General features: G+C 35.4%; 1 protein-coding gene across 5 annotated transcripts in view; it reads right to left on the bottom strand.

The window, feature by feature from the left end:
- SLF1 (SMC5-SMC6 complex localization factor 1) overlaps positions 1–26,984 on the bottom strand; it is a 77,713-nt gene that overhangs the window by 34,456 nt on the left and 16,273 nt on the right. For 4 of the 5 annotated variants that reach the window (XR_002785675.2, XM_003404986.4, XM_023547715.2 and 1 more), the window contains exons 2-11: positions 26,426–26,539; positions 26,179–26,254; positions 24,815–25,055; positions 19,898–20,060; positions 11,931–12,077; positions 10,924–11,073; positions 9,953–10,075; positions 4,740–4,793; positions 3,617–3,775; positions 2,390–2,553 (exon numbers count right to left, since the gene is read on the bottom strand). Coding sequence is in view for 4 of the 5 variants with exons in the window: in XM_003404986.4 (XP_003405034.1) it covers positions 2,390–2,553; positions 3,617–3,775; positions 4,740–4,793; positions 9,953–10,075; positions 10,924–11,073; positions 11,931–12,077; positions 19,898–20,060; positions 24,815–25,055; positions 26,179–26,254; positions 26,426–26,539 (1,391 nt within the window). In the remaining variant the exon portion in view is untranslated. Of the gene's footprint in view, positions 1–2,389; positions 2,554–3,616; positions 3,776–4,739; positions 4,794–9,952; positions 10,076–10,923; positions 11,074–11,930; positions 12,078–19,897; positions 20,061–24,814; positions 25,056–26,178; positions 26,255–26,425; positions 26,540–26,984 lie in introns of those variants that run through there. The other variant, XM_064274153.1, reaches the window with a different exon arrangement.

Raw genomic sequence — 26,984 nt, 5'->3', positions numbered from 1 at the left:
TTTTGATGGCAATGGGTTATTATGTTTTGGAGCCCTGGTAATGTAGTGGTTAAGAGTTCATCTGCTAACTAAGAGGTCAGCAGTTCAAATCCACGAGCCACTCCTTGGAAACTCTATGGGGCAGTTCTACTCTGTCTATAGGGTCACTAGGAGTTGGAGTCAACTCAACAGCAACAGGCTTTTTTTTTTTTTTTTTTAATGTTCTAGGAAAGAAGTCCTGGTGGTTTGAAACCACCAGTGGCTCTACGTGAGAAGATGTGGCAGTCTGTCTCCGTAGAGATTTATAGCCTCAGAAACCCTATGGAGTTGTTATGAGTTGGAATTGACTCAACGCTAGTGGGTTTTGGGTATGTTCTAGGCATTAAATTAGGCACTGGGGATGGAAATGTTTAAGACTGAGTACCTACTTTAACAAAGTCACAGGCTGGTGTGAGTGACAAACAACTTCAAGGAAAGGTTAAGAGTTAGGAAGCAGCATCTGAGCTGTTTTAAAGGGTAATTTGGGGTTGGTCAGATATTTGACAAATGGGCAGGGATGGGGAAAGGCTGAGAAAACCCAAGAGCAAAGGGAGAGAAAATGGAGAACAGTTCAGTAGTTGGGCACATTTGGAAAAGTGATGGGGATGAGAAAGGAGGCATCTACAAGGGCTAAATTATGAAAAGTCTTACATGTTTTGCTAAGGAATCTGAACTGTCTTCTATAGGTGACGTGTGAGTCAATGAAAGACTTTAATCTGAGAAATGACAAGGTTACTTGGAAAGAGCATGCAGGAGTACTGTGGAAGATAAAGAAAAAAGGAGAATCATGATCAATAAAGCAACTATCTCAATAGTTCATGTAACAAACGATGAGCAATTTTAAATAAAGGCAATGGTAGTGAAAAGGGAATGGAACTAAAATTAAGAAAGGCATCAGCTACACAAACCATATTTCCCTCACATCCTGTGCCTGGTGGGTTAGTACTGTTGTGTTGGTAGCTTACATCTTGGTCACCTTCAAAAGTGCAGAAACTGTTATTTTATTTATCTTTGTATCTTTGAAATGTAGCTTAGTGCCTGGCTCCCAGTAAGTAATCAATAAACATTTGCTGAAAGAATTAGTAAATACATGATAGCTCCTTCAAATATATCACAACCAGAATGGCAAATGAATCTTTACAATCCAAAAAGTTAACCATATGTCTTTCTCTCTCACCACAATGGACCACTTGAAACTGAGCACTAAGTTAAAAAGAAAGATCTTCCCAGACAAAGAAGGACTATCAGATACCGAGTGTTATCAGAGTAGAAAGGGGAAAATGATTAATTTTGTTTGTGAGAAAGGAGAATAAATAGGATTTCCAGAGATTGTAACATTTGGAAGGCAAAGGAAGGGTATATATGCTGTTCACGACGTTTCCACCGGCTAATTTCTTTTCAGAAATAGCTTGCCTACTATGATTTTTAGTCACTATGATAAGGATGGCACTGGACCAGACAACGTTTTGTTCTGTTATACATAAGGCTGCTACGAGTCAGAGCTGACTTGATGGCACTTAACAACAACACAACATATACTAGGCAGAAGACAGCATGTGTAGAGGCACGAAAAAGATGACATATTTAGGAAACATTAATTTCTGTTTCAATATTCAAATTTCTAGCTGAAAAAATAAATAAGAAACACTGAAATATATTGTATACAGTTACAAATGTTTATGCTTTTGAGAACCAAAATTTGATGATGATGTGCATATTCAATATTATTTCCTTAATTTTTAAAATAGTACCTATACTTATCATTTTATTAAAAATACATACATACTGCACCTAAGTAGCTCCCAATATATAAATGAATTATTTTCTAAAAATTTGTTTTTTTTAGAAATTGGTTATTTGCTATAGAAACATGTTTTCCCAGGAAAGCAAATACTAATGATTTGGCTTGCAGTGAGCCCATAAAAACATGTTAGCCAAATCTGTGGTCCAGTATATGCATTCATTTATTCATCAAACATCTATTTTTTAAATAAGCAGATTGACAAACAACCAATTTAAGACTCGGCCTTTTTATCAAAGAGTTCTGTGATGAGCACAACACACAAACATACTCCAAAAAAACCAAACCCACTGCTGTCAAGTCAACTCTGACTCAGCAGAATATAGGACAGAGAAGAACTGTCCCATAGGGTTTCCATGTCTGTAGTCTTTATGGAAACAGGCTGGTACATCTTTCTCCTGCAGAGTGGCTGGTAGGTTTGAGCACTGACTTTTGGGTTAGTGGCCAGGAGCTTAACCACTATGTTACCAACTTTTTTCTTAAAAAAAGAAATGTACTTCTTTCATCAGTATCTAAAAAATATGTAAGTCCAGTTAATAAAATTTAGCATCTTCATGTGAAATTTCTTACCTGATAAGCACTTCTACTAGAGACCATGCTCCTTTCATGCAAGTTGGACACTGAAACAGCTCTAAGTAGTATCTTGACATGGCTGGGGACTTCCAAGGAGGATGTAGGTGAAGAAGAGCTGACAATACATGAAAGTATCGACCAGAAAACGTACCCATGTTATCCTATCATTTAAAAATAAATAAATATAAACTACTATAGCTAAAAGTAGTTTCAGCACATAATTTAATCTAAAATTATAACAATATCCTGGGCCTAACTTTCTTAATATATGTGTTTTTGACAAAGGATACCAGATGGAAGTATCACTTCTAGCTAATTAAATACTTCAATGGAGAGAGAGGTATGCTTTAAATATGTGTCTACACATTAGAAAATCTTAGCTATTGGGACTAACTTGTATGAAATATCCATTTTCTTTCTCATGATTATAGCAAGTGAGATTAAGAGTTCCCAAATGTCATCTAAAAGGAACTAAAGGTAAGAAACTTTTCATGGAACACGATTATTTATCACCAACATTTGTCTGGCAAAGCTTCCTCAGCCTATTATTTTTCTAAATTGGCACCTTGATGAAGAACATGATTGGAATGCTACCTTTGAAAAGCTGCTCCTATTGGTTTTTACTGTTTCAGGAGTATGTTTATTCTCTACGTATACTATGAATAAAAATGATACTTATCAATGTTCTAGAGGAGTAATTTATCAAATGCCATCCTAGATCATTGTTATCTGATGTCTATGTTAGATACTTTACTCCCACAGAAAAAATCAGATAATTTTTTTCAAGAGAAAATTATCTCCCATATTCTGCGAAAATAATAAGTTAAAGCACTCAGAGTACTACATAAAAAAAAAAAAATAGTATACCAAAAAACCAAACCAAACCCATTGCCATTGAGTCGATTCCAACTCATAGTGACACTACAGGACAGAGCAGAACTGACCCATAGGGTTTCCAAGGAGCAGCTGGTGGGCTTGAACTGCCCACCTTTTTGTTAGCAGCTGAGCTCTTAACCACCGTGCAGTATAAACAGTAAATAATACAAGCTGGTTTCAAAAAGACAAAAGTTTTAAAAACAGAAAAAAGTGGTAATAAATGTGTACCTCATTTCCAATTAAAATGAAAAAAGAGAAAATAGCGTGTAAACACATAAAAAATGGGGAGATGTTCGCATTTGCACATTCTTTGAAAAAGACTGTGCACGCTTACGACTCCGTGCTTACCTGTAGAATGTTCTCTAGAAGAGCATGAAGAAGGCACACAGGAGGAATATAATGTGCTTGCAAAGAGGAAAGCTCCTCAATTGCTTCTTTAAAAAACTGTCCTTCTATAAGGCTTTCAATTAAATTTAATATGCCTCTGGGAAATTCAGCATTCTTAACCTAAAAAGGAAAGCTTCTATGATTCAAAGAGAAGACTGAAATTCAAATCCTGAATTAGGAGTTGTAATTTCCTCATCTGTAAAATGTAGATAATTCCTGCCCTCACTACTACACAGAGCTGTCACGTGGTTCAAAAAGGATGACGTATGTGTTTTACAACTATACCCATAAAAAAAATAAGGCACTGCAAAAAAGATTATTAATTACTATATTTATTATTCCCTGTTGCCTTAAAAAATACTTCCAAAAGAAAACTCTTAAATGGAATTTGCAAGGTTTGGTTGATACTGAGAAGACCTCGGCCAGAGCTGCAACGATCCTAATATAGGTATTTTGGTGTTCAATTTTTTTTTTAACTTGTAAATAAATTATGCCTATTAAGATATACTTAGTATATTAGGATATCATTAAGCACTAACAATATTTACAAAACCTGACAATTGCTATAGTGTCATAAAATTACATGGGGAGTGTGCATTTATATAACTCTAAGAGTTCCGCAAAATACATTTACAGCAGTCAAAATACTTTTAACGATAAAAGTTATCAGTTGAGTGAATTATTAGAGTCAAAAATACTCTGAAAGACTATATGGAATAAAACAAATAATTTTAAAGGAATGCATAGTGACATAAAGGAAAAAACACACTTTTGTAAATATTGTATTAAAAAATTTGATCTAAAAGTAGTAAATATAATACTTGTAAATGTGACAGCAGGGAGGGATACATATCTCACCTGTCATGAGTGCAAGGTAAATTTTTAATACCGGTGGTTAGGTTTTACTACTACATGGAGAAAAATTTTTTTGGAGCTTTTTCATTTCTGAGTAGAGAAGCTATACATCAAATTTGATAGAAAGCTTTATTGTACGGACATCAGATTTCTTTATATTAAAATAACTAAAAATAACGAAAGCAAATTTTTTTTGCTCCCATTACTGCTTTCACTCCAAGTCCCTTACCTCCACATTGTACACTGGTTGTTTATCTGTTCTAATGCAGTTGTATCTGACAGCCTATAAAAGAGCAACCATAAAAGAAAATTAAACATTTTTAGGTCAAAAAATACAACTCAGCTTATGAAGCATAAAACCTTGGCCAAACTTACAAAACAGACTCGAGAGCACATTAATAGGTGTAATCAACCTGCTAGCCATGTTTACTCAGACCAGTGACTTCTATCATTTTAGGGTAACAGAACTCTTATGAGTATACAAGTTTCTCTATTTCTCTCTTCTAAATTAAAATAACTTAAAAGAGAAAGTCAGATTCACTTTAAAGACCTGAAGATATCCATTGTTCTTATTTTTTTAATAATGAGAAATACATGCAGAGCACACATTGTATAAGGGCCCATACAAGAAAAAAATGCCAGTGTGTTTTCTATGTAATCATATTTGAAATGTCACTATGTTCCACTATTATTTATTTTATTGTGTTAAAATATATACATTGCATAAAATTCACCATTTTAATCTCTTTAAGTGTACAATTCCACAGCATTAAGTACATTCACAATGTTGTCCAACTATCACCACCGTCTCTTTCCAAAACCTTTTCATCACCTGACCATACTAAATGTCAGTAAGGATGTGGCGCAATTTGAATTCTCATGCATCCTTGATGGGAATGCAAATCATACAGACATTTTCAAAAACAGTTTGGCAGTTTCTTATGAAGTCAAACATAGACTTATCATACTACCCAGCATTCTCATTCCTGAATATTTGCTCAAAAGAAATGAAAACATATGTTCACACAAAAACCTGTAAGTGATTGCTTATAGTGCTGTGGTGAGATTTTTGTACATGGCCTTTCTAGCCATGGTCTTATAACTCCCAGCCAGGTGACTGTGTGATAGGGTAACTGTGGCCCACCAAGGGGAATGGTCAGTTCTCCTCAAAAGAGAGCCAATTCCAGAGCAGAGAGGAGAACCTACCACCACCACCAAGCAAGGAGGGACCTGCAGGAGACGGAGCAGTGGACGTCCCAGCCCATGGAGCAAGAAAGCTGAGTGCCTCTAGGCAGAGACTGAGGGCCAGGGAAAGTCTATGCCTGACCTACGAATTTGGGACTTGCCAGCCTCCACAACTGAGTGAGCCATTTCCATTATATGGTTTGTGAGCTCTGTGAGAAGATCCGGTGAATTAGGGAACCCAAAGATGGGGGGGAAGTACTGAGGCGAGAGGGAGTAGTTGATCTTAGGGATGGTGTGGTACAGCAGCTTGGAAAAGTTAGACATTTGTGACATCTTCAACCTTCACATCATAGGAACTGGCTTTGTGATCCTTATAAAAGAAATTATTCATTTAAGTGCCCTTATTCATAATGGCCAAAAATTATAAACAACTCAAATATTCTTCAACTGGTAAACTAATAAGCAAATTACAGAAACTCCTTATAACAGAATAATACTAAGCTCTAATAAAAAGCTGACTACTGATACAACTAGCAACAAGAATGAATTTTAAACGCATTAGGCTAAATCAGGGATTGGCAGACTTTTTTGGCTTTGTGGGACAATATGTATGCTTTGCAAATACTCAGCTTTGCTGCTGTGAAAGCAACCATAAACAATACATAAATACATGGGCATGGGCAGATCTGGCCAGTGGTGGGTTTGCCAACCCTTGAATTAAATGAATGAAGCCAGACTCTAAAAGAAACATACTGTACGATTCTACTTAATATGCCATTCTGGAACAGGTAAAACTATAAAAACAGAAAGAAGATCAGGCTGAAAGAGGTGGGAGAGGTTGGCTACAAAGGGCATGAGGAAATTTTTAAGGGGGTTGAAACTCTTCTAAATTTTGACTGTGGTACTGTTTACTTGACTATATGTATTTGTCAAAACTCATGAAACTATACATTAAAGTTGGTGAATTTTGCTCTATGCAACTTGTATCTCAATTTTTAAAAACAGTAAAAAATTGAAGGAAAAAAAACTCAAAGGTATAGCTTTTCTTATGTGTGACTATCCAATTAGTAATAATTATAATCAGAAATAATACCTAATATTGGCAAGGGAGTAAGAAAATAAGTATTACTTTAATATACTATAATGAAAGTATAAATTCATCTTTGGATGACATTTTAGCAATCTGTATCAAAATTTTCAATGTGCCTATCAGAACCAGCAATTCTGCTTCTAAGAATTCACTTTAAAGAGGTTGTCTCATAAGTCCACAAAAACTTACGTTTTTGTTTGTGATGGAAAAAACAAACAAAAAAACCCAAACTGGGAAACACTTAAATGCCCCTAAATATTTAAATAATTTGCAATACATTCAAGATATGGAATATGCAGCTATTAAAAAGACACACACATTCTCTCTCACACACACCCACCATATTTTTACACAATTAACGCTTGCCTTCTGCATTTGTTTGCCAGCTGTACCCTCCCCCAAGAGGCTCCCTCACAAGCATCACCATGCCAATACTCTTTCAAATGATGCTGTAAAAAAAATCAGCACAGCGCACTTATGAAAATATCTTAAGGGGGAAAGGCATGGCAGGCAAACAAATACAGAAAGCTTAGCTTGTCTGTGCAAAAATACAGTAAACAGCCATTAAGCTGTCTATAATACATACACAGTTTTTTAAAGAAGTTATAGAAAAGTACACATACTATGATGTAATTTTGTTTGTATATATTTATACTTATAGATGAAGATTGAAAATCTTTTAAGACTCATCAATTAATAACAATGGTTACCTCAGGGAAATGAGACTGGGGGTACTTTTAAAAACCTATGGTTAAGACTACTTAATTTTTTAAATAAACAAGTATTATTTTCACAGATAATTTTAAGTTATTTTTAAAACTGTGCTTCCCAAGATGATTCTTCAACAATTTGAAAAGTTTTATGACATGTTATTTTTAAATAACCTGAGAGAAGTCAATTCAAAGAGTGTCAAAGAGGTGAGCAGATACCACTATGATTCAACCACAAGATCAGCCAAGCCTTGATCAGCACTCACCCAGGGACAAATGGTTTAAATAAATCTAGACAATTATGCTTTCACATGGAGAAAAAGACACAGGACTGTGAAGTGTTACAAATCAAAGATCTTATTAATGTGAAGGAAAGTCTCAAATAGAAATTGTAGCTGTTGATGGAGTGGTATATTGATGAAATCATTTCAGAATTCAAGCTAAGGATATATAAGAAAGGCCTTAAACATGTTTATATATTTTGTAATCTAGTAATTCTCATAATTTTAAAAATAAACTTCAGGTTCAACAAAACTAGCCATTACAGCAATACTTACATCAGAAAATAATTGGAAGCAGACTAAATACCGAGTGATAGATAGTTAAATACATTACTATAATTTAACATATACATATTATACACTCTTAATAAAACCACCAAAATGATTATTGTGAAATAGCTAAACTGACTCTAGAAAAATAAGGAAGACAAACAACTAGAGAAATTCTGGAAATGAATAGAGAAATGCTAATCACACTTTTTTTTTTTTAACCTATCAGATTAGCAAAAACAAGTTTAATAACTGTTGTAATGAGGAAACAGCTGCTTATATATATTTACAGTGAGAAGATAATCTCCCACAAAAAAAAAAATCAGGCTACTGACCACAATCCTGAATCCACACTTATCTCTCCTATGACAATAGGAATTTGCTAAGGAGCATCTTACATACTGGAGGCTTATTGCTGTTATTGACAGCAGTCTTCGACTATCCTGTTTCTTTAAAATGTGCTTCAGCTTGGCACCATAATTTACAAAGGTGGTTACTCCTAAATTGATTGAATGTTTTTCTTAAAGGATTAAGAGTCTTAGATATGTGTATCATGAAAATTATCTTTTAAATGAGAAAATAAGATTTTTTTTATTTAAATGAACTGAATAATTTAAGTGGCCTAAAACCCTATAAACCACAAATTCTTTAAAAATGGATATACTATGTCTTAAAGACACATCCTTTAAAAGTAGAAAAGTACAATCAAGAAATGAATTCAGTATGATAGGCACTGTATTACCTTATAATACATATTCAATAATTAATTTTAACTTCACAGTGAATACTTAAATTCAAAATAGTCTGTTTGAATATGTATTTGCTTAATGAATCCAAGCTGTATAGCAGCATAAACTCAGTTCCACCGTACATTATCAAATGCTACCCAGGTACCTAATAATCCACAAGTTATTTTATACATGAAATCCTCTTTCAGAAACAACTTCTAAGTGCCACAGTAAGCTCTAAAATTCTGATATCATGATACAACAATGATTTATATCTAGTATTAAAACTCCATATCGCACATTTAAATTATTAAATTTGACGTAAGATATGACTTTTTAATATACAAGCTAAAGGCAATGTCTGTGAAGATAAAATGAATTTAACCTAAGGCAAACACATAATTTATCTGTGACATTAAAAAAAATCCACTGCCGTTGAGTCAATTCCTACTCATTGCCATCCTAAAACAACAGGGTAGAACTGCTCTGTCGGATTTCCAAGGCTATAATCTTTATGGAAGCAGACTGCCACATCTTTCTCCCGCAGGGCAGCTGGTGGGTTAGAAAAGCCAATCTTCTGGTTAGCAGCCACATGCCTTAACCACTGTGCCACCAGGAATCCTAATCTGTGACATTAAACAAAACCAACCCATTACCATCGAGTCAATTCCTACTCATAGCGACCCAACAGGATAGAGTAGAACTGCCCCATAAGGTTCCCAAGGAGTGGCTGGTGGATTCAAACTATTGACCTTTGGATTAGTAGCTAAGCTCTTAACCTCTGCATTATCAGGGCTCCATCTGTGACATTAAAACCAAACCAAACCCGTTGCTGTCGAGTTGATTCTGACTCACAGTGACCCTATAGGTCAGAGAAGAAATGCCCTATAGGGTTTCCAAGGAGCAGCTGGTGGATTCGAACTATCAACCTTTGGTAGCAGTCAAATGCTTAACCACTGCACCACCAGGACCCCCTGTGACATTACTGATGTATAAATAGCAGAGATACAGCATATTTACCAAATGTTCAAATACATAACTGTTCACAACAGATTAATGAACTAAGAACATTATTTAAGACATATTAAACATAATAAATCATATAAACTGTATTATATTTTGGTTACATTAGGGAGGAACAGGAAATTATACAAAAATTTTATTATGCTAAATTTTACCTGAACTCTATATATGTGCTTCCTTAAGGCATTTTTCACTTCTGTAACTTCCAGATCCGTCTTGATAACTCTGGTTTTTACTTTTTTGGTATAATTAGTAAAAACAGAATTCTTCACTTCTTTCTGTATATATGTAAATGAATTTTAGACAATGTACCAAACACAGTGTCAACACAAATGATAAATATCACAATGGACAATACAACCCAAGACGAATACATGCATACAATGTTAACTACATGAAATTTCTTCATAAATCATATTAGATCAAGATTGCATAGTGAAAGAAAAAGGAAAAAAGCAAACATTTTAATTTGGCAAGTTTAACCTGATTTTTACACACATACTTTCTTAAGGTATTATTCATTTTAACCTGTTCCAAATCTTTCAGGAACCTCTTTTTCTGTTTGTTGCCATATTCACATAAAATAAGATTTATTTGCCTCTATCATTTTCCTGAAGGTCTTTCTGAACACGTATATAAAAATGCTGTGGTTAAGACTGTAAAATAAAGTCATACTCTAAGAAAAATTAACTCAAGGAGGATCTGATTTTACAGACAGGTTATCTTATTAAACATGGTCTGTATTATACCAGGGAAGGGTAAGATAAAAATTAGAATTTAGATTAGTATGTAATATGCAATCTACATAGTCTTAAAGCATTTTCCATTTTTAAAAATTCCATTTCTTGTTTTTTCATTTTTGTTGATTCAGACAAAATAAAATCCATTTGAATATTTTGATTATTAGCTCAAAATTGTGTATGCACATAAAAATACTTCTCATTGTGGACTTAAGTTAATCATAATATAAACTATTAATAGCATCCCAGATCAACTAAAGATGATTTTTTTCATAAGACATGCAGGTTATATTTAATACAGCAAGTAGTCATAAAAATCATATTACATGTTTAGTCATACTAGGGAAGGGTCAGAAAAAAAAAATGTTTAGCTTACAAAGGTTTACCTGATGTCTATATATGTGCTTTCTTAAGGTACTTTTAATTTCATCACGTTCCATGTCTTTCCTGGAATCTTTTTCTTGTTCTTTTTCTTTTTTGCGCCTTTTTCTCAAAGTATAACTCCTTTGAATATCTTCACAATTTTTAACTTCTTTCTACATGTATGTAGACCACAATTAAATAAATCTCAACATAAATGATGTATGTCACCACATCCAAATCAACTCAAAAGGAGTATGACCTACAACACGTGAATACCACTATAAAAAGCAGGAGAGCAACATACAATAGGGAATCTCATCCACTGTTGCAGTGGTTATAAGTTAGTAAGACATTTCGGAAAAGAGTTGGGCATTTTCTAGTACAGTCAAACACGCACAGTCCTTGTGACCCAGCAATTACACTCCTAGAAATACACCATGAGCTAGAGAAACTCTTAAACATGTATACCAAGAGTCATTCAAGATAATGTTCACACTGTTCAAACCAACCAACCAACTGAACAGACAAGAAGAAATTCAAATGCTTATCAATAGTACAATGGATAAAATATATTATTGGGCATGGTCATACACTGAAAGATTATACACAACAGCAGAAGAAAGCAAGTCACAGAAGACTACAAATAGTATGAACTCATAAAGTTCAATAACAGGCAAACCTAAACAATATATTGTTGAGGACACATACATAACTGGCAAAACTATAATGAAAAGCAAGAAAATAATTCATACAAATTCCAAGATAGAGCAAACTTCTGGGGAAAAGGGAGATGCAGTTGGAAAACAGCCCAATTGGTAATGCTCTGTATCCGAATCTGGCTGGTGGTTACAAAAACACTCATTTTTAAAAATTCTTTTTAAAACTGTACACTCAAGCTTTTAAAAATACACTGGGTTTTACTGGGTTTAGTATGTACATTTAAGAAGAAAATTTCACGAATAGCATGCCTGGTAAATTTGGAAAAGAGCTTAAAATCTAAATAAATTATTTTTAATTTGGAAAGTTTTACCTGAATTCCGTATGTGTGCCTTCCTATGGCGGTTGTCATTTTAACAAATTTCAAATCTGTACTCGAATCTCTGAATTTTTCTTTTTTTGGATGTTCAGTCAAAATAGGACTAGTATTAATATCTTCATCATGATTTTGCATTTCTTTCTGCATATTTGTAAAAATACTTTAGTTAGACAATGGATTAACTATAGCCTTAACACAACCAAGGAAAAATCCACTCAGGAAGGTAGGTTCTGTAAGCCATACTATATGAGATTAAATATAGTAAAGCCCTGTAAATTATATCTTAAATAAAGTAGAAAAACACAGACGTTTCAATTCACAAAGTTTTATGTCATGTTTATATACACAGTTAATTTTTTGTGGTATCTCTGCCTTTTTTTCCCCTTTTGATTTAGTCAGAACTGAATGTGATAGTCTTCATTATCTTATTTTCTCAAATGTACAAAAAAATAGTTTAGGGTGTAGATCAGATAGAATCTTGCTATTGTTAGGTATATCAAACAAAACATCTCAGGGTAATATTTTTATAGGATATACATACAGCACCATTAAACACAGCAAGGAGCATTACAAACCATATTATTTATTCATTATATTATGAAATTCATTAAAAAAATTCTACCTGGGAATTCTACATATATCCTTAAATTCCTCTTAATTTTAATAATTTCTATATCTTTCATGAAATTCCAATTTTATTTTCCCACATGTTCAGTCAAAACCAAATTTAATAAGAATATCATTATTTTACATTCCTTTCTGTATGTAAAAATACACTGTGGATTAGAGGATCTCAAGGTTTACAAGGCGTATTTCAGCAAACATGTCAACTCAAGGAGCCTCTTAAGACATAGAAATATAGTTAATCACAAAAAGCAATCTTGTAAGTCACATAATAATCAACCGTACTTTGGAAGAGCCAGAAAAAAATACAAACATATCTTAAGCTTGGAAAGTTTTACATGAACTCTTCATACATGCTTTTTTAAGGTATTGTTCAGTTTAAGAAGTTCCAAACTGTTATTAAAACGCTTTTTGTAAAATTTTGACATGTCCAGTGAAAACTATTTTGAATTTCTTTTCAATCACACATAAAAGTATTTTAGACTGTTGTTGTTTGCTGACGGCAAGTCACTAAGTAATGATAATTATTAGGCAAATGATAATTTGATAAATTAATCAAACAGTCTGCTTAATTGAATGCTGATAAGACACTGAACATTAGCTCTTCTAGGGTAGAACTATACTGCCTTTTTTTGGTTGCTGTTCCTGTTTGAAAAATGCTACTTGAACCACATATATGCTTTCTTGAGGTACTTTTTTTTTTTATTGCTCCAAGTTCAAAGTCCTTCCTGTTTTTCTTTGTTGTTGCTGTTTGGTGGCATAGTGGTTAAGTGCTATGGCTGCTAACCAAAGGGTTGGCAGTTCGAATCCGCCAGGAACTCCTTGGAAACCCTGCGGGGCAGTTCTACTCTGTCCTATAGGGTCACTATGAGTCAGAATCGACTCGACAGCACTGGGTTTTTTGGGCTAAGTGCATGAGATGAAGTCTTGCCATTCTTGATCCTAAGGAATATCGTGGCTGTACTTCTTCCAAGACAGATTTGTTAGGTCTCTGGCAGTCCATAGTATATTCAATACTTTCTGCCAACACCATAATACAAAGACATCAATCCTTCTTTGGTCTTCCTTGTTCACTGTACGGCTTTTGCATGCATATATTGTTCTTAGATGCCGTTCAGTTGGTTCCGACTCATAGCGACCCTATGTACAACAGAGCGAAACACTGCCCGGTCCTGCGCCATCCTCATGATTATGGCTATGCTTGAGCCCATTGTTGCAGCCACTGTGTCAATCCAACTCACTGAGGGTCTTTTGCTTTTTTGCTGATACTCCACTTTATCAAGCATGATTTGCTTCTCCAGGAGCTGGTCCCTCCTGATAATATGTCCAAAGTATGTGAGACAAAGTCTCAGCATCCTTACTTCTAAGAAGAATTCTGGCTGTACTTCTTTCAAGACAGATTTGCTTGTTCTTCTGACAGTACACGGTATATTCAATACTCTTTGCCAACACCATAGTTCAAAGGCATTAATTTTTCTTTGGTCTTCCATATTTATTGTCAGGCTTTCATATACATATGAGGTGACTGAAAATACCATGGCTTGAGTCAGGTGCACCTTAGTCCTCAAAGTGACATCTTTGTTATCTTAACGCTTTATAAGAGGTCGTTTGCAGATTTGCCTAATGCAGTATGATTTTTTGACTGCTGCTTCCAAAGGCATGGATTTGTGGATCCAAGTAAAACGAAATCCTTGACAATTTCAATATTTTCTGTTTATCATGATGTTGCTTACTGATCCATTTGTGAGGAGTTTTTGTTTTCTTTTTGTTGAAATGTAACCCATACTAAAGGCTGTATTTTTTGAACTGCAAAATAGGACTATGCTATGTATTACGCAAAAGCATGAAGTTTAAATAAAATTGTGTATGTAAAATGCTTAGCATAGCACATGGCACATAGTGACTACTCAATAAATATTAGCTCAGAGTAGATATAATAATTCTCACAACAGCCAAACAAGGTAAAAATTAGCTTCTACATTTTATAAGGAAGAAACTAAGGCACAGAATAAATTACTTCTCTCTGGTTATACCAAAAGAGAAAAAGGAAAAAAACCTCATTGCCATTGAATCGACTGTGACTCACAGCAACCCTATAGGACAGAGTAGAACTGCCCCATAGGGTTTACAAGGCTGAAATCTTTACGGAAGCAGACTGCCACATCTTTGTCCCATGGAGTGGCTTGTGGGTTTGAATCACCAGCCTTTTGGTTGGTTAGCAGTCGAACGCTTTAAACACTGCGCCACCAGGGCTTCTTTCTTTATGGTCATAGAATTAGTAAATTTTAAAACTGCCCCATAAGGTTTTCTAGCTATAATCTTTATGGGAGCAGATCTCTAGGTCTTTCTCCCTCTTAGAAGCCAGTGGGTGGGTTGGAACCACAAACTTTTCAGTTAGCAGCCAAGGGCTTAACCATTGCACCACCAGGACAAGTTCTCTGTGGTCACAGAGCTAGTAAATTATAAATCCACATCACAAATCAGTTGACTTGGCTCAAAAGCCTATGTTTTTTCTGTTATTCCTACTTCATATTCGTAAGACTTTCTGTAGTTCATTTTGTTTTCTTCCTTAGGCAAAAACTGAAAGAAGTTTTTCAAGTGTCCTCTCCTTCATGAAGCTTTTCTTGGGCCGCACAACTGACGTAAGTTAGTCATTTGTTCCTTTGTATTCCTATACCTTGCACAGTTTTATCAACGCATAATTCACACCGAATTGTATCACTGGGTTCTACATCTTGTCTCCACCACCAGGTAGTAAGCACCTCGAAGTCTGTTATGTGGCTTTACTCATTTTAGTATCCTAGTGCATAACATATGGAGGCCTGGTGGTACAATGGGTAAGTCCTTGGCTGCTAACTAAAAGGTTGGCTGTTCCAACCCACCCAATGGCTCCACAGGAGAAAGACCTGGTGACCCGCTCTCATAAAGAATACAGCCTAGAAAACCTTATAGGGCAGTTCAACTGTCGAAATCAACTTGTGGCTCCTAACAACAATAACAATGCATAGCATAGTGGAACATCAATTCTTAGTCTGCAAGTTTGAACTAAATAGATTTCTGATTCTGTTACTAAGAAGCTTTCCAAAAAAATAAATATAAATTAAACAAAACTTTTTCAACAACTGCTTCACTTTTACTTTTAACTCAATTTACATGGCAACTATTAGAGTGCACTTAGAGGGCATTCCGAATCCAGCTACTAAGGAAGGTAATACGTTCTATACCAAAGTGGTAGAAGAAAAGCAAGATATCAGAATGAAGAAACTTTCTATTTTCTCCACAAAAAACGATCACAATATGCCTTCCTTGGACTGAATGGTTATGAACTCCCAGCTGTCTGATCCAGAACTTAAAATCTAAATTAAAAATATATTCTAAAGCCAAATATAAAATAGAGATTATCTGCTATTTTTGGTTGATATACTATTGCTGTCCTTCAGTCTTTTAACAGCTGGATCTGAATGTTGTCAGATTATTGCAAAATAAGATTGTGAATACAGCATATTACATGCTATACTTTAGCCAGTTTCTGCTATAGAAAAAGGAAAATTCAAGTATGTTTACTAATCTAGTTATGAATGGCTTTCATTCTACTGACAGTTAATACTACATCTGAACTGTTCTGAGAGGTGTATCAGGATACTTTTGGGTGCAAGAAATAGAAAACCAACTCAAATTAGAACTTGGAAATGTATTAGCTCACTCAAGGACAACATGATCCAGTGCGAGGACAGGTTTCAGGCTGATTAATCCAGCAACTAAAATACATCTGCAAGGGTCCAGATTCTGTCACTACACTCTGCTGTTCAAATGGTTGGCTTCATTCTAAGGCTAGTCCCCTCATGTTCAAAGAAGAGTAAAAAAGCTAGTAGTAAATTCAGGTTGCATTTTTCTGTGTTCACATCTAGTAGGTGCCAGGCCTCCAGTGGCTCTTTTTTCAGAGTGAGGCAAAATTTTCTAGGCCTCACTTACCTCTATTCATATCCCATTGATTAGATGGCTCACATGTTCACTCCTAGACCAATCACTGTCAAAGGGAACGAAATCACCCATAGACCAAGCAGATCCATGCCTTGAACTAAGATAAAACATCCAATCTATGTTGCTGCTATGCAGTAAGAAAAGGCAGCTAGATAGAATAATATTGACAAAAAGCATTCCAAAACTAAAACCTTTGGCGTGACTGGGATGTCTAGCTAGGGTCTGAACCCAATCCTTTCTTGTCCTAAGTGACTTCATCTTAGATTTCTAAGTTTAAGTCTCTGTCATATAATGTAGCTTGTCATTTTTGCCTCCTTTTTTTTTTTTTTTTTTAAAGGAAACCCTGGAGGCGTAGTGGTTAAGCGCTACAGCTGCTAACCAAAAGGTTGGCAGTTCGAATCCGCCAGGCACTCCTTGGAAACTCTATGGGGCAGTTCTACTCTGTCCTATAGGGTCACTATGCGTCGGAATTAACTCGATGGCACTGGGTTTGGTTTTTTCTTTTTAATAATTTTTATTGCGCTTTAAGTGAAAGTTTACAAATCAACTCAGTCACTTACGCAAGAGCCCATATACACCTTGTTACACACTCCCAATTACTTTCCCCCTAATGAGACTGCCCACTCTCTCCCTCCTCTCTCTCTTTTGTGTCCATTTCGCCAGCTTCTAACCCCCTCCACCCTCTCATCTCCCCTCCAGGCAGGAGATGCCAACATAGTCTCAAGTGTCCACCTGATCCAAGAAGCTCACTCCTCACCAGCATCCCTCTCTAACCCATTGTCCAGTCCAATCCATGCCTGAAGAGTTGGCTTCAGGAATGGTTTCTGTCCTGGGCCAAGAGAAGGTCTGGGGGCCATGACCACTGGGGTCCTTCTAGTCTCAGTCAGACCATTAAGTCTGGTCTTATGAGAATTTAGGGCCTGCATCCCACTGCTCTCCTGCTCCCTCAGGGGTTCTCTGTTGTGTTCCCTCTCAGGGCAGTCATCAGTTGTAGCTGGGCACCATCTAGTTCTTCTGGTCTCAGGATGATGTAGTCACTGGTTCATGTGGCCATTTCTGTCTCTTAGGCTTGTAGTCACCTTGTGTCCCTGGTGTTCTTCATTCTGCTTTGATCCAGGTGGGTTGAGACCCATTGATGCATCTTAGATGGTTGCTTGCTAGCGTTTAAGACCCCAGACGCCACTCTTCAAAGTGGGATGCAGAATGTTCTCTTAAGAGATTTTATTATGCCAATTGACTTAGATGTCCCCTGAAACCATGGTCCCCAGACCCCTGCCCCTGCTATGCTGGCCTTCGAAGGATTCAGTTTATTCAGGAATCTTCTTTGCTTTTGGTTTAGGACAATTGTGCTGACCTCCCCTGTATTGTGTGCTGTCTTTCCCTTCATCTAAAGTAGTTCTGATCTACTATCTAATTAGTGGGTTTTGGTTTTTTGACCATGCCAGAGGAAGTGCTTGTGGTTAGAAATGGCTGATGGTAAAAAAAAGATAATTCAAGACCTACACATGTTAGACAGATGTGTGAAACATGTGACTCTAATCACTGTGCCAGTTCTCAGAAAATGCCCCCTTTGCCCTCCCTCAAAAAATGTTTTTTCTAACCCGTGCCTGGGTCCTTATATTTTCTTTATAACCTTGTTCAGTCTAAAACCTTCTTAAAACTTATAATTAGAATAAGCTAATATTATAAAGTTATACCTTCTCTATATCAAAAGCCTTTTTCTGTCCTTAAGCATTAGATATAATCATCCTAGAACTTTTTTGTTTTATATTTCAAAAGAATCCTCCATCTTAATGTAAAGTAACTCAATTTAGCAAAGACTACAGATGTCTAGATGCCACAAAGCATGTGGTTTTAGTGGTCAGCCAGAATTCTGTATCACCTAAAGCCATCCTTACAAAAGATGTAAACACCTACCAGGATGGTCAACTGAGGTTCTATATATGTTAACCAACCAAAACTGTTTTCGCTGTAACCTGCTGCATGAGGTTTTTTCTTCTTCTTTGTTATTATCACAGCCCCCTCTAGAACACACTATTGGATTTCTCCCAGCACTTCGTCTCCCTGTTTTGCAGAATGCTTTCTTTGCCATAATAAAGCTCTTTGTTTTTACATCTCAACAGACACGTGGTATCTACACTACAACAATATATTACGCCCTTTTTCTATTCTTAGAAGACTAAAAGGTCTTTCATAATTTTTCTATTAATCTGACAAATATTTAGTGAGAACCTGTATGCCAGGCTCTGTGCTAACATGGAGCTCTTGGTACAAATGGGGAGATGGACAAAACAATAAATCGGCCAGTTAATTAATTAATTACAGTTGTGGTAAATCCTATAAAGCAAAATAATGCTATGAGGACACATCACAGGTAAACCTAGCTTTATATGGGCTTTGGAGAGACTTCCTTAAAGAAGCAAGATTACAAGTGGAACCTGAATGATGAGCAGAAGCCAGACAGGCACAGTAGGTGAGGCAGTAGTGGGGATCAGGCAGAGAAAATATCTTTTGAGAAGACTTTGAAGTAGGAAGCAGCTTAGCTTGTTTAAGAAACTGGGAGAAGGCAGTTTGGTTATACCATAGTGAGCACAGGAAAGCATGGAGCAGGATGTGGTTGAAAAGGTAGAACTGACAAGCATCCTGTGGGAAACTGTAAACCATGTTAGAGATTTAGGGATTTATCCTAAAGGCAATGGGAAGCCATTGAAGGGTTCTGAGTGGAAGAGTGACAATATCAGATTTTAGTGGACTTGATACTATAGTCTACTACTGTTTTCCTTATGCTCTGAGATTAAAATGTTTAAAGTTATTTTGTAGTATACATCTCCATAGCACTGAAAACACCAAGCAAGCTTCTTTCAAATCTATAAGGATTTTCTTAAATATTTAAATAATTGAGAACAGTTACCTTAAAAAAGGTGTTATTTTAGCTACTTCCAATCATTATACAGGTAGTCCCTGACTTACGATGTATTTGAGTTAAGAAGAACTGCATTTAAGGCTGCCTGTTTTTTTGGTGCATCTTATTGTTGGTAATAGGTACTACATACAATGTTGCAGCCGTAATTTGCTGATTTATCATTCTCAGGTGTTCATTTGCAGATGTTGAATGTTATGATTTATTGTTCAAAACACTGCCAATAGTAGGCTATGAAAACTAAAAAAAAAAAAAGAGGTATTTGACTTACTTCAGAACCAGCTTATGACAGTCGTTGGAACGGAACCCTGTCACAAGTCAGGGACTATCTTATTTCAAAATTTAGAACACAACTTAGCTTCAAATATATATATTTCATTATATTTATATTTTATAAAACAAACATTTAAAAATACTTACTATTTATTTTACTTACTTCTAAAAGAAAATCTCCTAGATACTGAATTGGGTAAAATGGAGCCTGAAAGTTATCTTTTTCTTTCTCAGCCTTGATTCTTGCATTACCGGCAATCACATGAGTTATCCCACTTTGTGAGCTTTTTGGTAAAATAACATTTGCCTTTCCAGCTTCCAAAACTCTGAATAAAAATGTAAACATATAAAAAAAAAGTCAAATTATCTGAATCAATTACTTCCTAGGTGTTATGGATTGAATTGTATCCCCTCAAAAGTTATGCTGAAGTCCTAACCCCTACACCTGTAAACAGAACCTGTTTGGAAAGAGGGTTTTTCTTTTGTTATATTAATAAGGCCATACCAGAGTAGGGTGGGTCCTAAACCTAATCTAAGTGTCTTATAAAAAAAAGGAAGAAAACAGACATGGTTGGAGACACACACAGAGACCATGTGAGGAACCATTCTACAAGTCAAGGAATGCCAAGGAAGATCCAGGGCTACTGACAAGGCGCAACCATCCCCTAGAGCCAATGCCCTGATTTGAACTTCTAGCCTCCAAAACTGTGAGACAATAAATTTCTATTCCTTAAAGGTACCCACTTTGTGATATTTTGTTATGACAGCCCTAGGGAACTAAGAGACTATAGGAACAGAACTTTCTGAAAGAAATTGATCTCTTCAGGCTGTATGAATGCCATTGAGAATAATTATTGCAGTAATTTCTTAAATTATAAGTTGTTCAGAGAAGATACTTAAGAAATCTGTTACTCTTTCTACCTATTTTCTTGGTATGGGAAAGGCTACTAAGAACCAAGAATACTAAATTATTCCCTAAGAAAAAGTTACCTCGCTAAGCCAAAAGAACACCAAAGGAAGTACCAAAGGAAGTCTAAGGAAGCAATTACCTTGGAAGGCAACATAACTCCAGGCGGAGCATTCTGAACTACAAAAATGGAATGAGTTGCCAATCCCCTCTAAGAAATTAGCTTGCAAAAAAGGTTCAACCTGGGTCCACATTAAAAGACATATTTTACATTTAGACTCAGAAGACATACATATAGACACATATGTCCCAAAAGTTTCATGAAAGTACTGTTTCTACTTATGATTTAGGAAGCTACTAGAGAATACTGCTACTACTTAACAATGAAAAAAGAAGGAGCCAAATAATCTACAAAATCATGATTTTCTTGAGCCCATCAGAGAGCTGAGGTCACAAGTTAACCAAGTAATCTGATTTCTAGTGACAGGACTGAAAGGAGAAATAGGCAAAACCACTATTATAGTTAGAAAATTCCAAACTCCTCTACCAGAAATTGGTGGAACAAGTATACAGAAAATCAGTAAGGATACAGAATACTGAATAACATCATCGAACGATTTGACTTAATCAATATATGTAGAATACCTGACACAACAACAGAAGAATACACATTTTTCTCTCAAGTGCACATGCAACATTCACCTAGCTAGACCATATTTTGGGCCAGAAAACAAATCTTAACACATTTAAAAGGACTGGAATGACACAAAGTATATTCTCTGACCACACATACACAAACCAGAAATCAATAACAAAGATATCTGGAAAATTCCCAAATATTTTTGAATTACACAACAAACTTGCATGTAACCAATGGGACAAAGAAATCAAAAGGGAAATTTTTAAAAATACGATGAACTGAATGAAAATGCAAACACAATTAATCCAAAATTGTGGGAATTATCTAAAGCAGTTCTTAGGGGGAATCGATACTAGAAAAGTAGTTTAATTTTAAGGATCTAGAAAAAATAAAGCAAACTAAGCCACAGAAAAACCCAAACCAAACCCATCGCCTTCAAGTCGATTCCGACTCATAGCAACCCTGTAAGACAGGGTGGAAGAGTTTCCAAGGAGCGCCTGGTGGATTTGAACTGCTAACCATGTAGTTAGCAGCCGTGGCTCTTAACCACTACGCCACCAAGGTTTCCAAGCCATAAGAAGCAGGAATAAAACCAAGTGCAGAAATCAGTGAAACAAATGGATGAACAATAGAGAAAATTTATGAAACCAAAAAATAATATTGTTTTTTAAATTCCAATTTCCAACCTGTCATTGCTAGTATATAGTAATACAACTAATTTTTGTATATTGATCTGTTATTCTGTGGTGTTGCTAAATTCACTTATTAGTGCTAGAAGCTTTTATTTTATATTTACAAATTTTTAGTACACGACCATGTCTTTTGGAAATAAAGACAATTAGTTTTATACTTCTTTGTTTTCAATGTGTATGTCTTTTATTTTTTTTCTCTGCCTTATTACACTGGTAGTACCTCAGTCCGTGGTCCCTGGGTGGCACAAACGGTTTGTGTTGCACTACTAACCTAAAGCTCAGCAGTTCAAACTCGCCCAGTGGCACCCTGGAAGAAAGGCCTGGTAATCTGCAGCCATAAAAATTAGTCCAAATACCCTGTGGAGCAGTTCTACTCAGTAACACATTGGGTTGCCATGAGTTGGCATGGACTCAACTGCAACAAGCACTGGCCCAGTGCTGTCGAGTCAGTATCGCGTTATAAGAGAAACGGTCAGAGTGAGCATCTTTGCCTTGTTCTGATCATCACAGAGGGAAAAAATCTTTCACCATTAAATAAGATATTAAGTTTAGATTTTTTCATAGATGCCCTTTTTCAGGTTGAGGATACAAATATCCTTAATAAATATTTGCAAATAAAATCCAGCAATATATTCAAAATGGATAATATACTATGATAAAGTAGAGTTTATTTAAAGAATACAAATTTGGTTTAATATTTGGGGATCAATCAATGTAATTCACCATATTAACAGAATAAAGAAGAGAAGACAATTATCACAACAGATGCGGATAAAAACTTTTAGATCAATACATTTATAATCGAATTCCAAAAAATAAAATATCTAGGGATAAATTTAACAAAATATGTGCGAGATATGAACAATGAAAACTATAAAACATTAATGGTAAGAGTTCAGTAAATAGAGATACAGCATTCACTGACGAGAGGACTCAATATTGTTAAGATATCGATTCTTCCCCAATTTGACCTACAGATTCAATACAATAGCGGTCAAAATCCCAGCATGCCTTTCTGTAGAAATTGATAAGCTGATTCTAAACTATACATGAAAATGAAAGGATCCAGGGTAGTTAAAATAATTTTGAAAATGGCAAAGCTGGAGGACACACACTACCTGATTTTAAGACTCACTATAAAGCTACAGTAATCTAAAACAGTGTGATGTTGGTGTAAGGTAGGCATACAGATCAATGGAACAGGATAGGAAGATCAGAAATAGACCACACATACATAGTCAATTAATTTTCTACAATAATGTCTAAGTAATAGCAGAACAACTGGAACTCTCATACACTGCTAATGAGAGTGTAAAAAGGTTCAACTACTTTGGAAAACAGTTTGGCATTTTCTTATGTTAAACATACACATACATCTGAGCTAGCAACTTCATCTCTACATAATTACCCAAGAGAAAAGAAAACATGTCGACATGAAAACTTAAAGTTTCATAGAAGCCTTATTCATATTAGCATAAATTGGCAACAACCCAAACGTCCATCAAAAGGTAAATAAGTAAACAAATTGCTACAGTGGGATACTACTTAGCAATAGAAAGGAATGAACTACTGATAAATACAATCATATAGATAAATCTCAAAAATATCATGCTGTGCAAATGAAACTGCATCAAAGGAGTGTATACATATGATCCCATTTATATAAACCTATAAGAAAGACTAATCTATAGTGACAGAAAGGAAAATCAGCAATTGCCTGGTGTTGGTGGTGCAGAATTAAATCTGCAAGGGCAAATCTGTAAGGGCACAAGAGAACATTGTAGGATGATGTAAATGTTATAAATCTTGACTGTAGTGGGGGTAACATGGGTGTATATATTGGTTCAGACTCATCAAAGTGTACGTTTAATATAGGTACCTTTTACTGTCCGGTAAATGGTAATTCTGCTAAGATGATAAAAAGCCTCTCCCCCTCCAAAAAAGTACTGACAGTCCAAGAATACAGTATACCCATTAAAAAGTCTTTAAAGATATGACGCAAAAGATAAAACGAAATGAAATTATGATGGAAAAAGTATGAATCATGAAGACAGTACTATATAAACTGCAGTTGGATTACTTTTGTGTGTGGCCACTCTGGCTAAGGGCTTATAACTTCCCACCCAGGTGACTGTGTGATAGGGTAATCTGTGCCCACCAAGCGGACTGGTCAGTTTTTCCTTAGAGAGAGCCAATTCCAGAGGAGAGGAATCCACCACCACCAAGAAAGGCCAAACCAACAGAACAGACCCCAGCAGCAGAGACCTGGCAGCAGGAGATGGAACGGTGGGCTTCCTAGCCCACAGAGAGAGAAAGCTGAGTGCCTTTGTGCAGAGGTTGAGGGCCAGGGAGAGGCATGACTATGATGCACAGCTGGGGATTGGCTATCCTGCTGATCTTGGTTCTCCTTCCCCTTTGTGGGGTTGGAGGAGGTCAGACACTGCCCACATGCCATTCTTACATAAACCCAGAAGAAAGCTTTTGGGATGATATAATAACTCTACTTCAAAAATCTAAAAGTGCTCCAAAAGCAAAAACAGAAATCTCCCAATTTACTTGATTTATTATACTTGGTCAAAAACTAACATGGGAGGCAAAAAATCACTAAGATAGTCTAAAGCAATACCATAAAATACATTTTCTTCTATTAGTGACATACACTTAAAGGAGCCGAATGGCTTAACTAGGAGATCAAAGCATCAGTCAATGGCTCGTTTGGACTAAATTAATGATTGCAAAGAAATACAAAAAGGTGTTCATGCAAACCAAAGCTGTCTTGCATGCAAATCAAAATTGTTTTCTCATTAATTACCTCATTTTTTTAATGAGATTTCATCCTACCTTATAAGAGAATCACTTCGTTTATCAGATCTAACAAGGAGAACAACTTTCCATCTGTGGAAGGCTCCTGGAGCACCAGTGCGTTTCAATTCTTCACGCCATCTTTTAGGTGCAGATTGCATTTGAGGTGAATACTGGGAGTCTTTTTGAATTTTATATCCCCATTCATAAGTTGTTTCATCAAGCCATCTGCCACTTCTGGCACTATGAATTATGTAGTCCTTAGTTAGTACCCACTTTCCTGGAAAGCAAATGTACTGTCATCCACAAAAGAATTCTGGTTCTGATAAGGTTAAACACTAAAGATCAAATATCAAATAAATTTCAACCTTTCTCAACATGAGACTAAAATGTCAACATTATTTTTATACTACAATGTTTTCCTAAATTTTTGATAGCAAGAAGCCTACAGCTACAGTATCACTGAACATTGTATATAATCATTTCTATGACAAGTCTAAATATTGCAAAGAAAAGATCGATATAAGGTTTCGAAATCTAAAATAAAACGTAGTATTAATTGAATTTTTATTGTTATTCACGATTTTGGGCTTGATTTATATCCTTTCCACTTTGCTAATAAACTTCTCCGATAATGTTCACAGCATTGTTACACTTTGAAAAACAAAATTTATTACATTAGAGAATTTCTCAGGATAGTAATACTATTTTGTAGTTTTTTGATCTGAGCATCAATAGTTTTTGTAAACCGCAGGGACAATGTATGCATTCATTTGTGGGGGGTAATAACGAATCCTAGCCTTTTCCTGGTAAGTCACTCTAAAAGTGGTAAATTCACCCTCACAGTAGAGAAAACTACAGAAGGAATCCCAATGGTGACAAAGGGAAACAGGAGATTTTGATCCTAATTTGGGTTTATGGGATTTAGTATCTTCGAAAAATAAAATCAGATGATCACGCTTTATGGTAGGAATGGGAGGCAAGGCAGCAGGAGTAGAGAAAGAGTTGAAAAAACAAAAACAATGGCTATTTTTAATGATAAATCATAGAAAAGAAACTTTCTGAGAAGAGCCTAGGCTTCACCAAAAGATTACATTTTGAGCATTTTGTGCCAAATGTTTTTGTTAAAGAATTTTTTTTCCCCTACATAAACCACTAAGACATTAAATCCTTGGTGCAGTAAATATTTCTTAAAAATGCGTATTTTAATAAATTTTTCATGAATTGCAAAGTTTTACTCAAAAAAATAAAAAATTATATCAAATATTCTTAGAAAACTATCAAAAAACATGTCTGATGTAATAAACATGCTGTCTTTCTAGAGTTTAAATTTACTCAGTGAGGTATTTTTTTCTTTAACATGAAGATTTTTTTTTTTTTTCAGGGAAGAGCAGTAAGCTTACCTGCTGCACAAGCTGCTAAAAATTTTTCACTCCTACACAGGCGTTCAGCTATAAGATGTGTACAATTTTTGTATTTCTAAAAGAGGAAATCCATATGAAAAACATATTACTAAAGTAAGATTTCCTTTATAACACAGTAAAAAAAAAGTCTTACATATCATGGAGCCATCTTATCATTCTTAGGCTAGAATTATACTATTTTTCAGCTATACCTTGAACATTTTGATAAGCAAGTTTCTGTACTCACCTCACTCTTAATAAAAGTGCAATCCAGTTTTAAGAGCAATTTGCCCAAAGCTTCCTTTTCTTCCATCTTAAATCCTGTCATCTGAATGATATGCTTTGGAGCACCATCTTCCATCTAACAAATACACACACAAAGAAGATAACATATAAAGATACTATTCACAGGGTTGACATTATTTTTTCTTAATTATGAGTGCTAAAAGTGAACACTAAATCCATCTGAAGACCCATTTCAAAACTAAAATAATGAATTAAATATATATGGCTTAACTGTAAATATCAATATGAAAATTACTTATGTACCACAGAATCTAGTTTTAAAAGTAATCTTCTCAAAATGCAACCTTAAATAAAGTTATAGGTTTTTTTCTAGCTTGAAACTGGAAAGTTTGCATTACTATAGACAATGAGGAATGACTGTAATTCCACATAAAAGTATAAACAATCAATATTGTTATTTAAAAAAAAAAAACCCAGTGCCCTCAAGTCAAGTTGGTTCCAACTCATAGCAATCCTACACGGTTTCCAAGGAGTGGCTGGTGGTTTTGAACTGCTGACCT

This window comes from Loxodonta africana, chromosome 2 (assembly GCF_030014295.1).
Source record: "Loxodonta africana isolate mLoxAfr1 chromosome 2, mLoxAfr1.hap2, whole genome shotgun sequence".
NCBI classification, from domain to species: domain Eukaryota; kingdom Metazoa; phylum Chordata; class Mammalia; order Proboscidea; family Elephantidae; genus Loxodonta; species Loxodonta africana.
The sequence above is the reverse complement of the archived record's forward strand: the minus strand, read 5'-3'. Positions and strand labels throughout refer to the sequence as shown.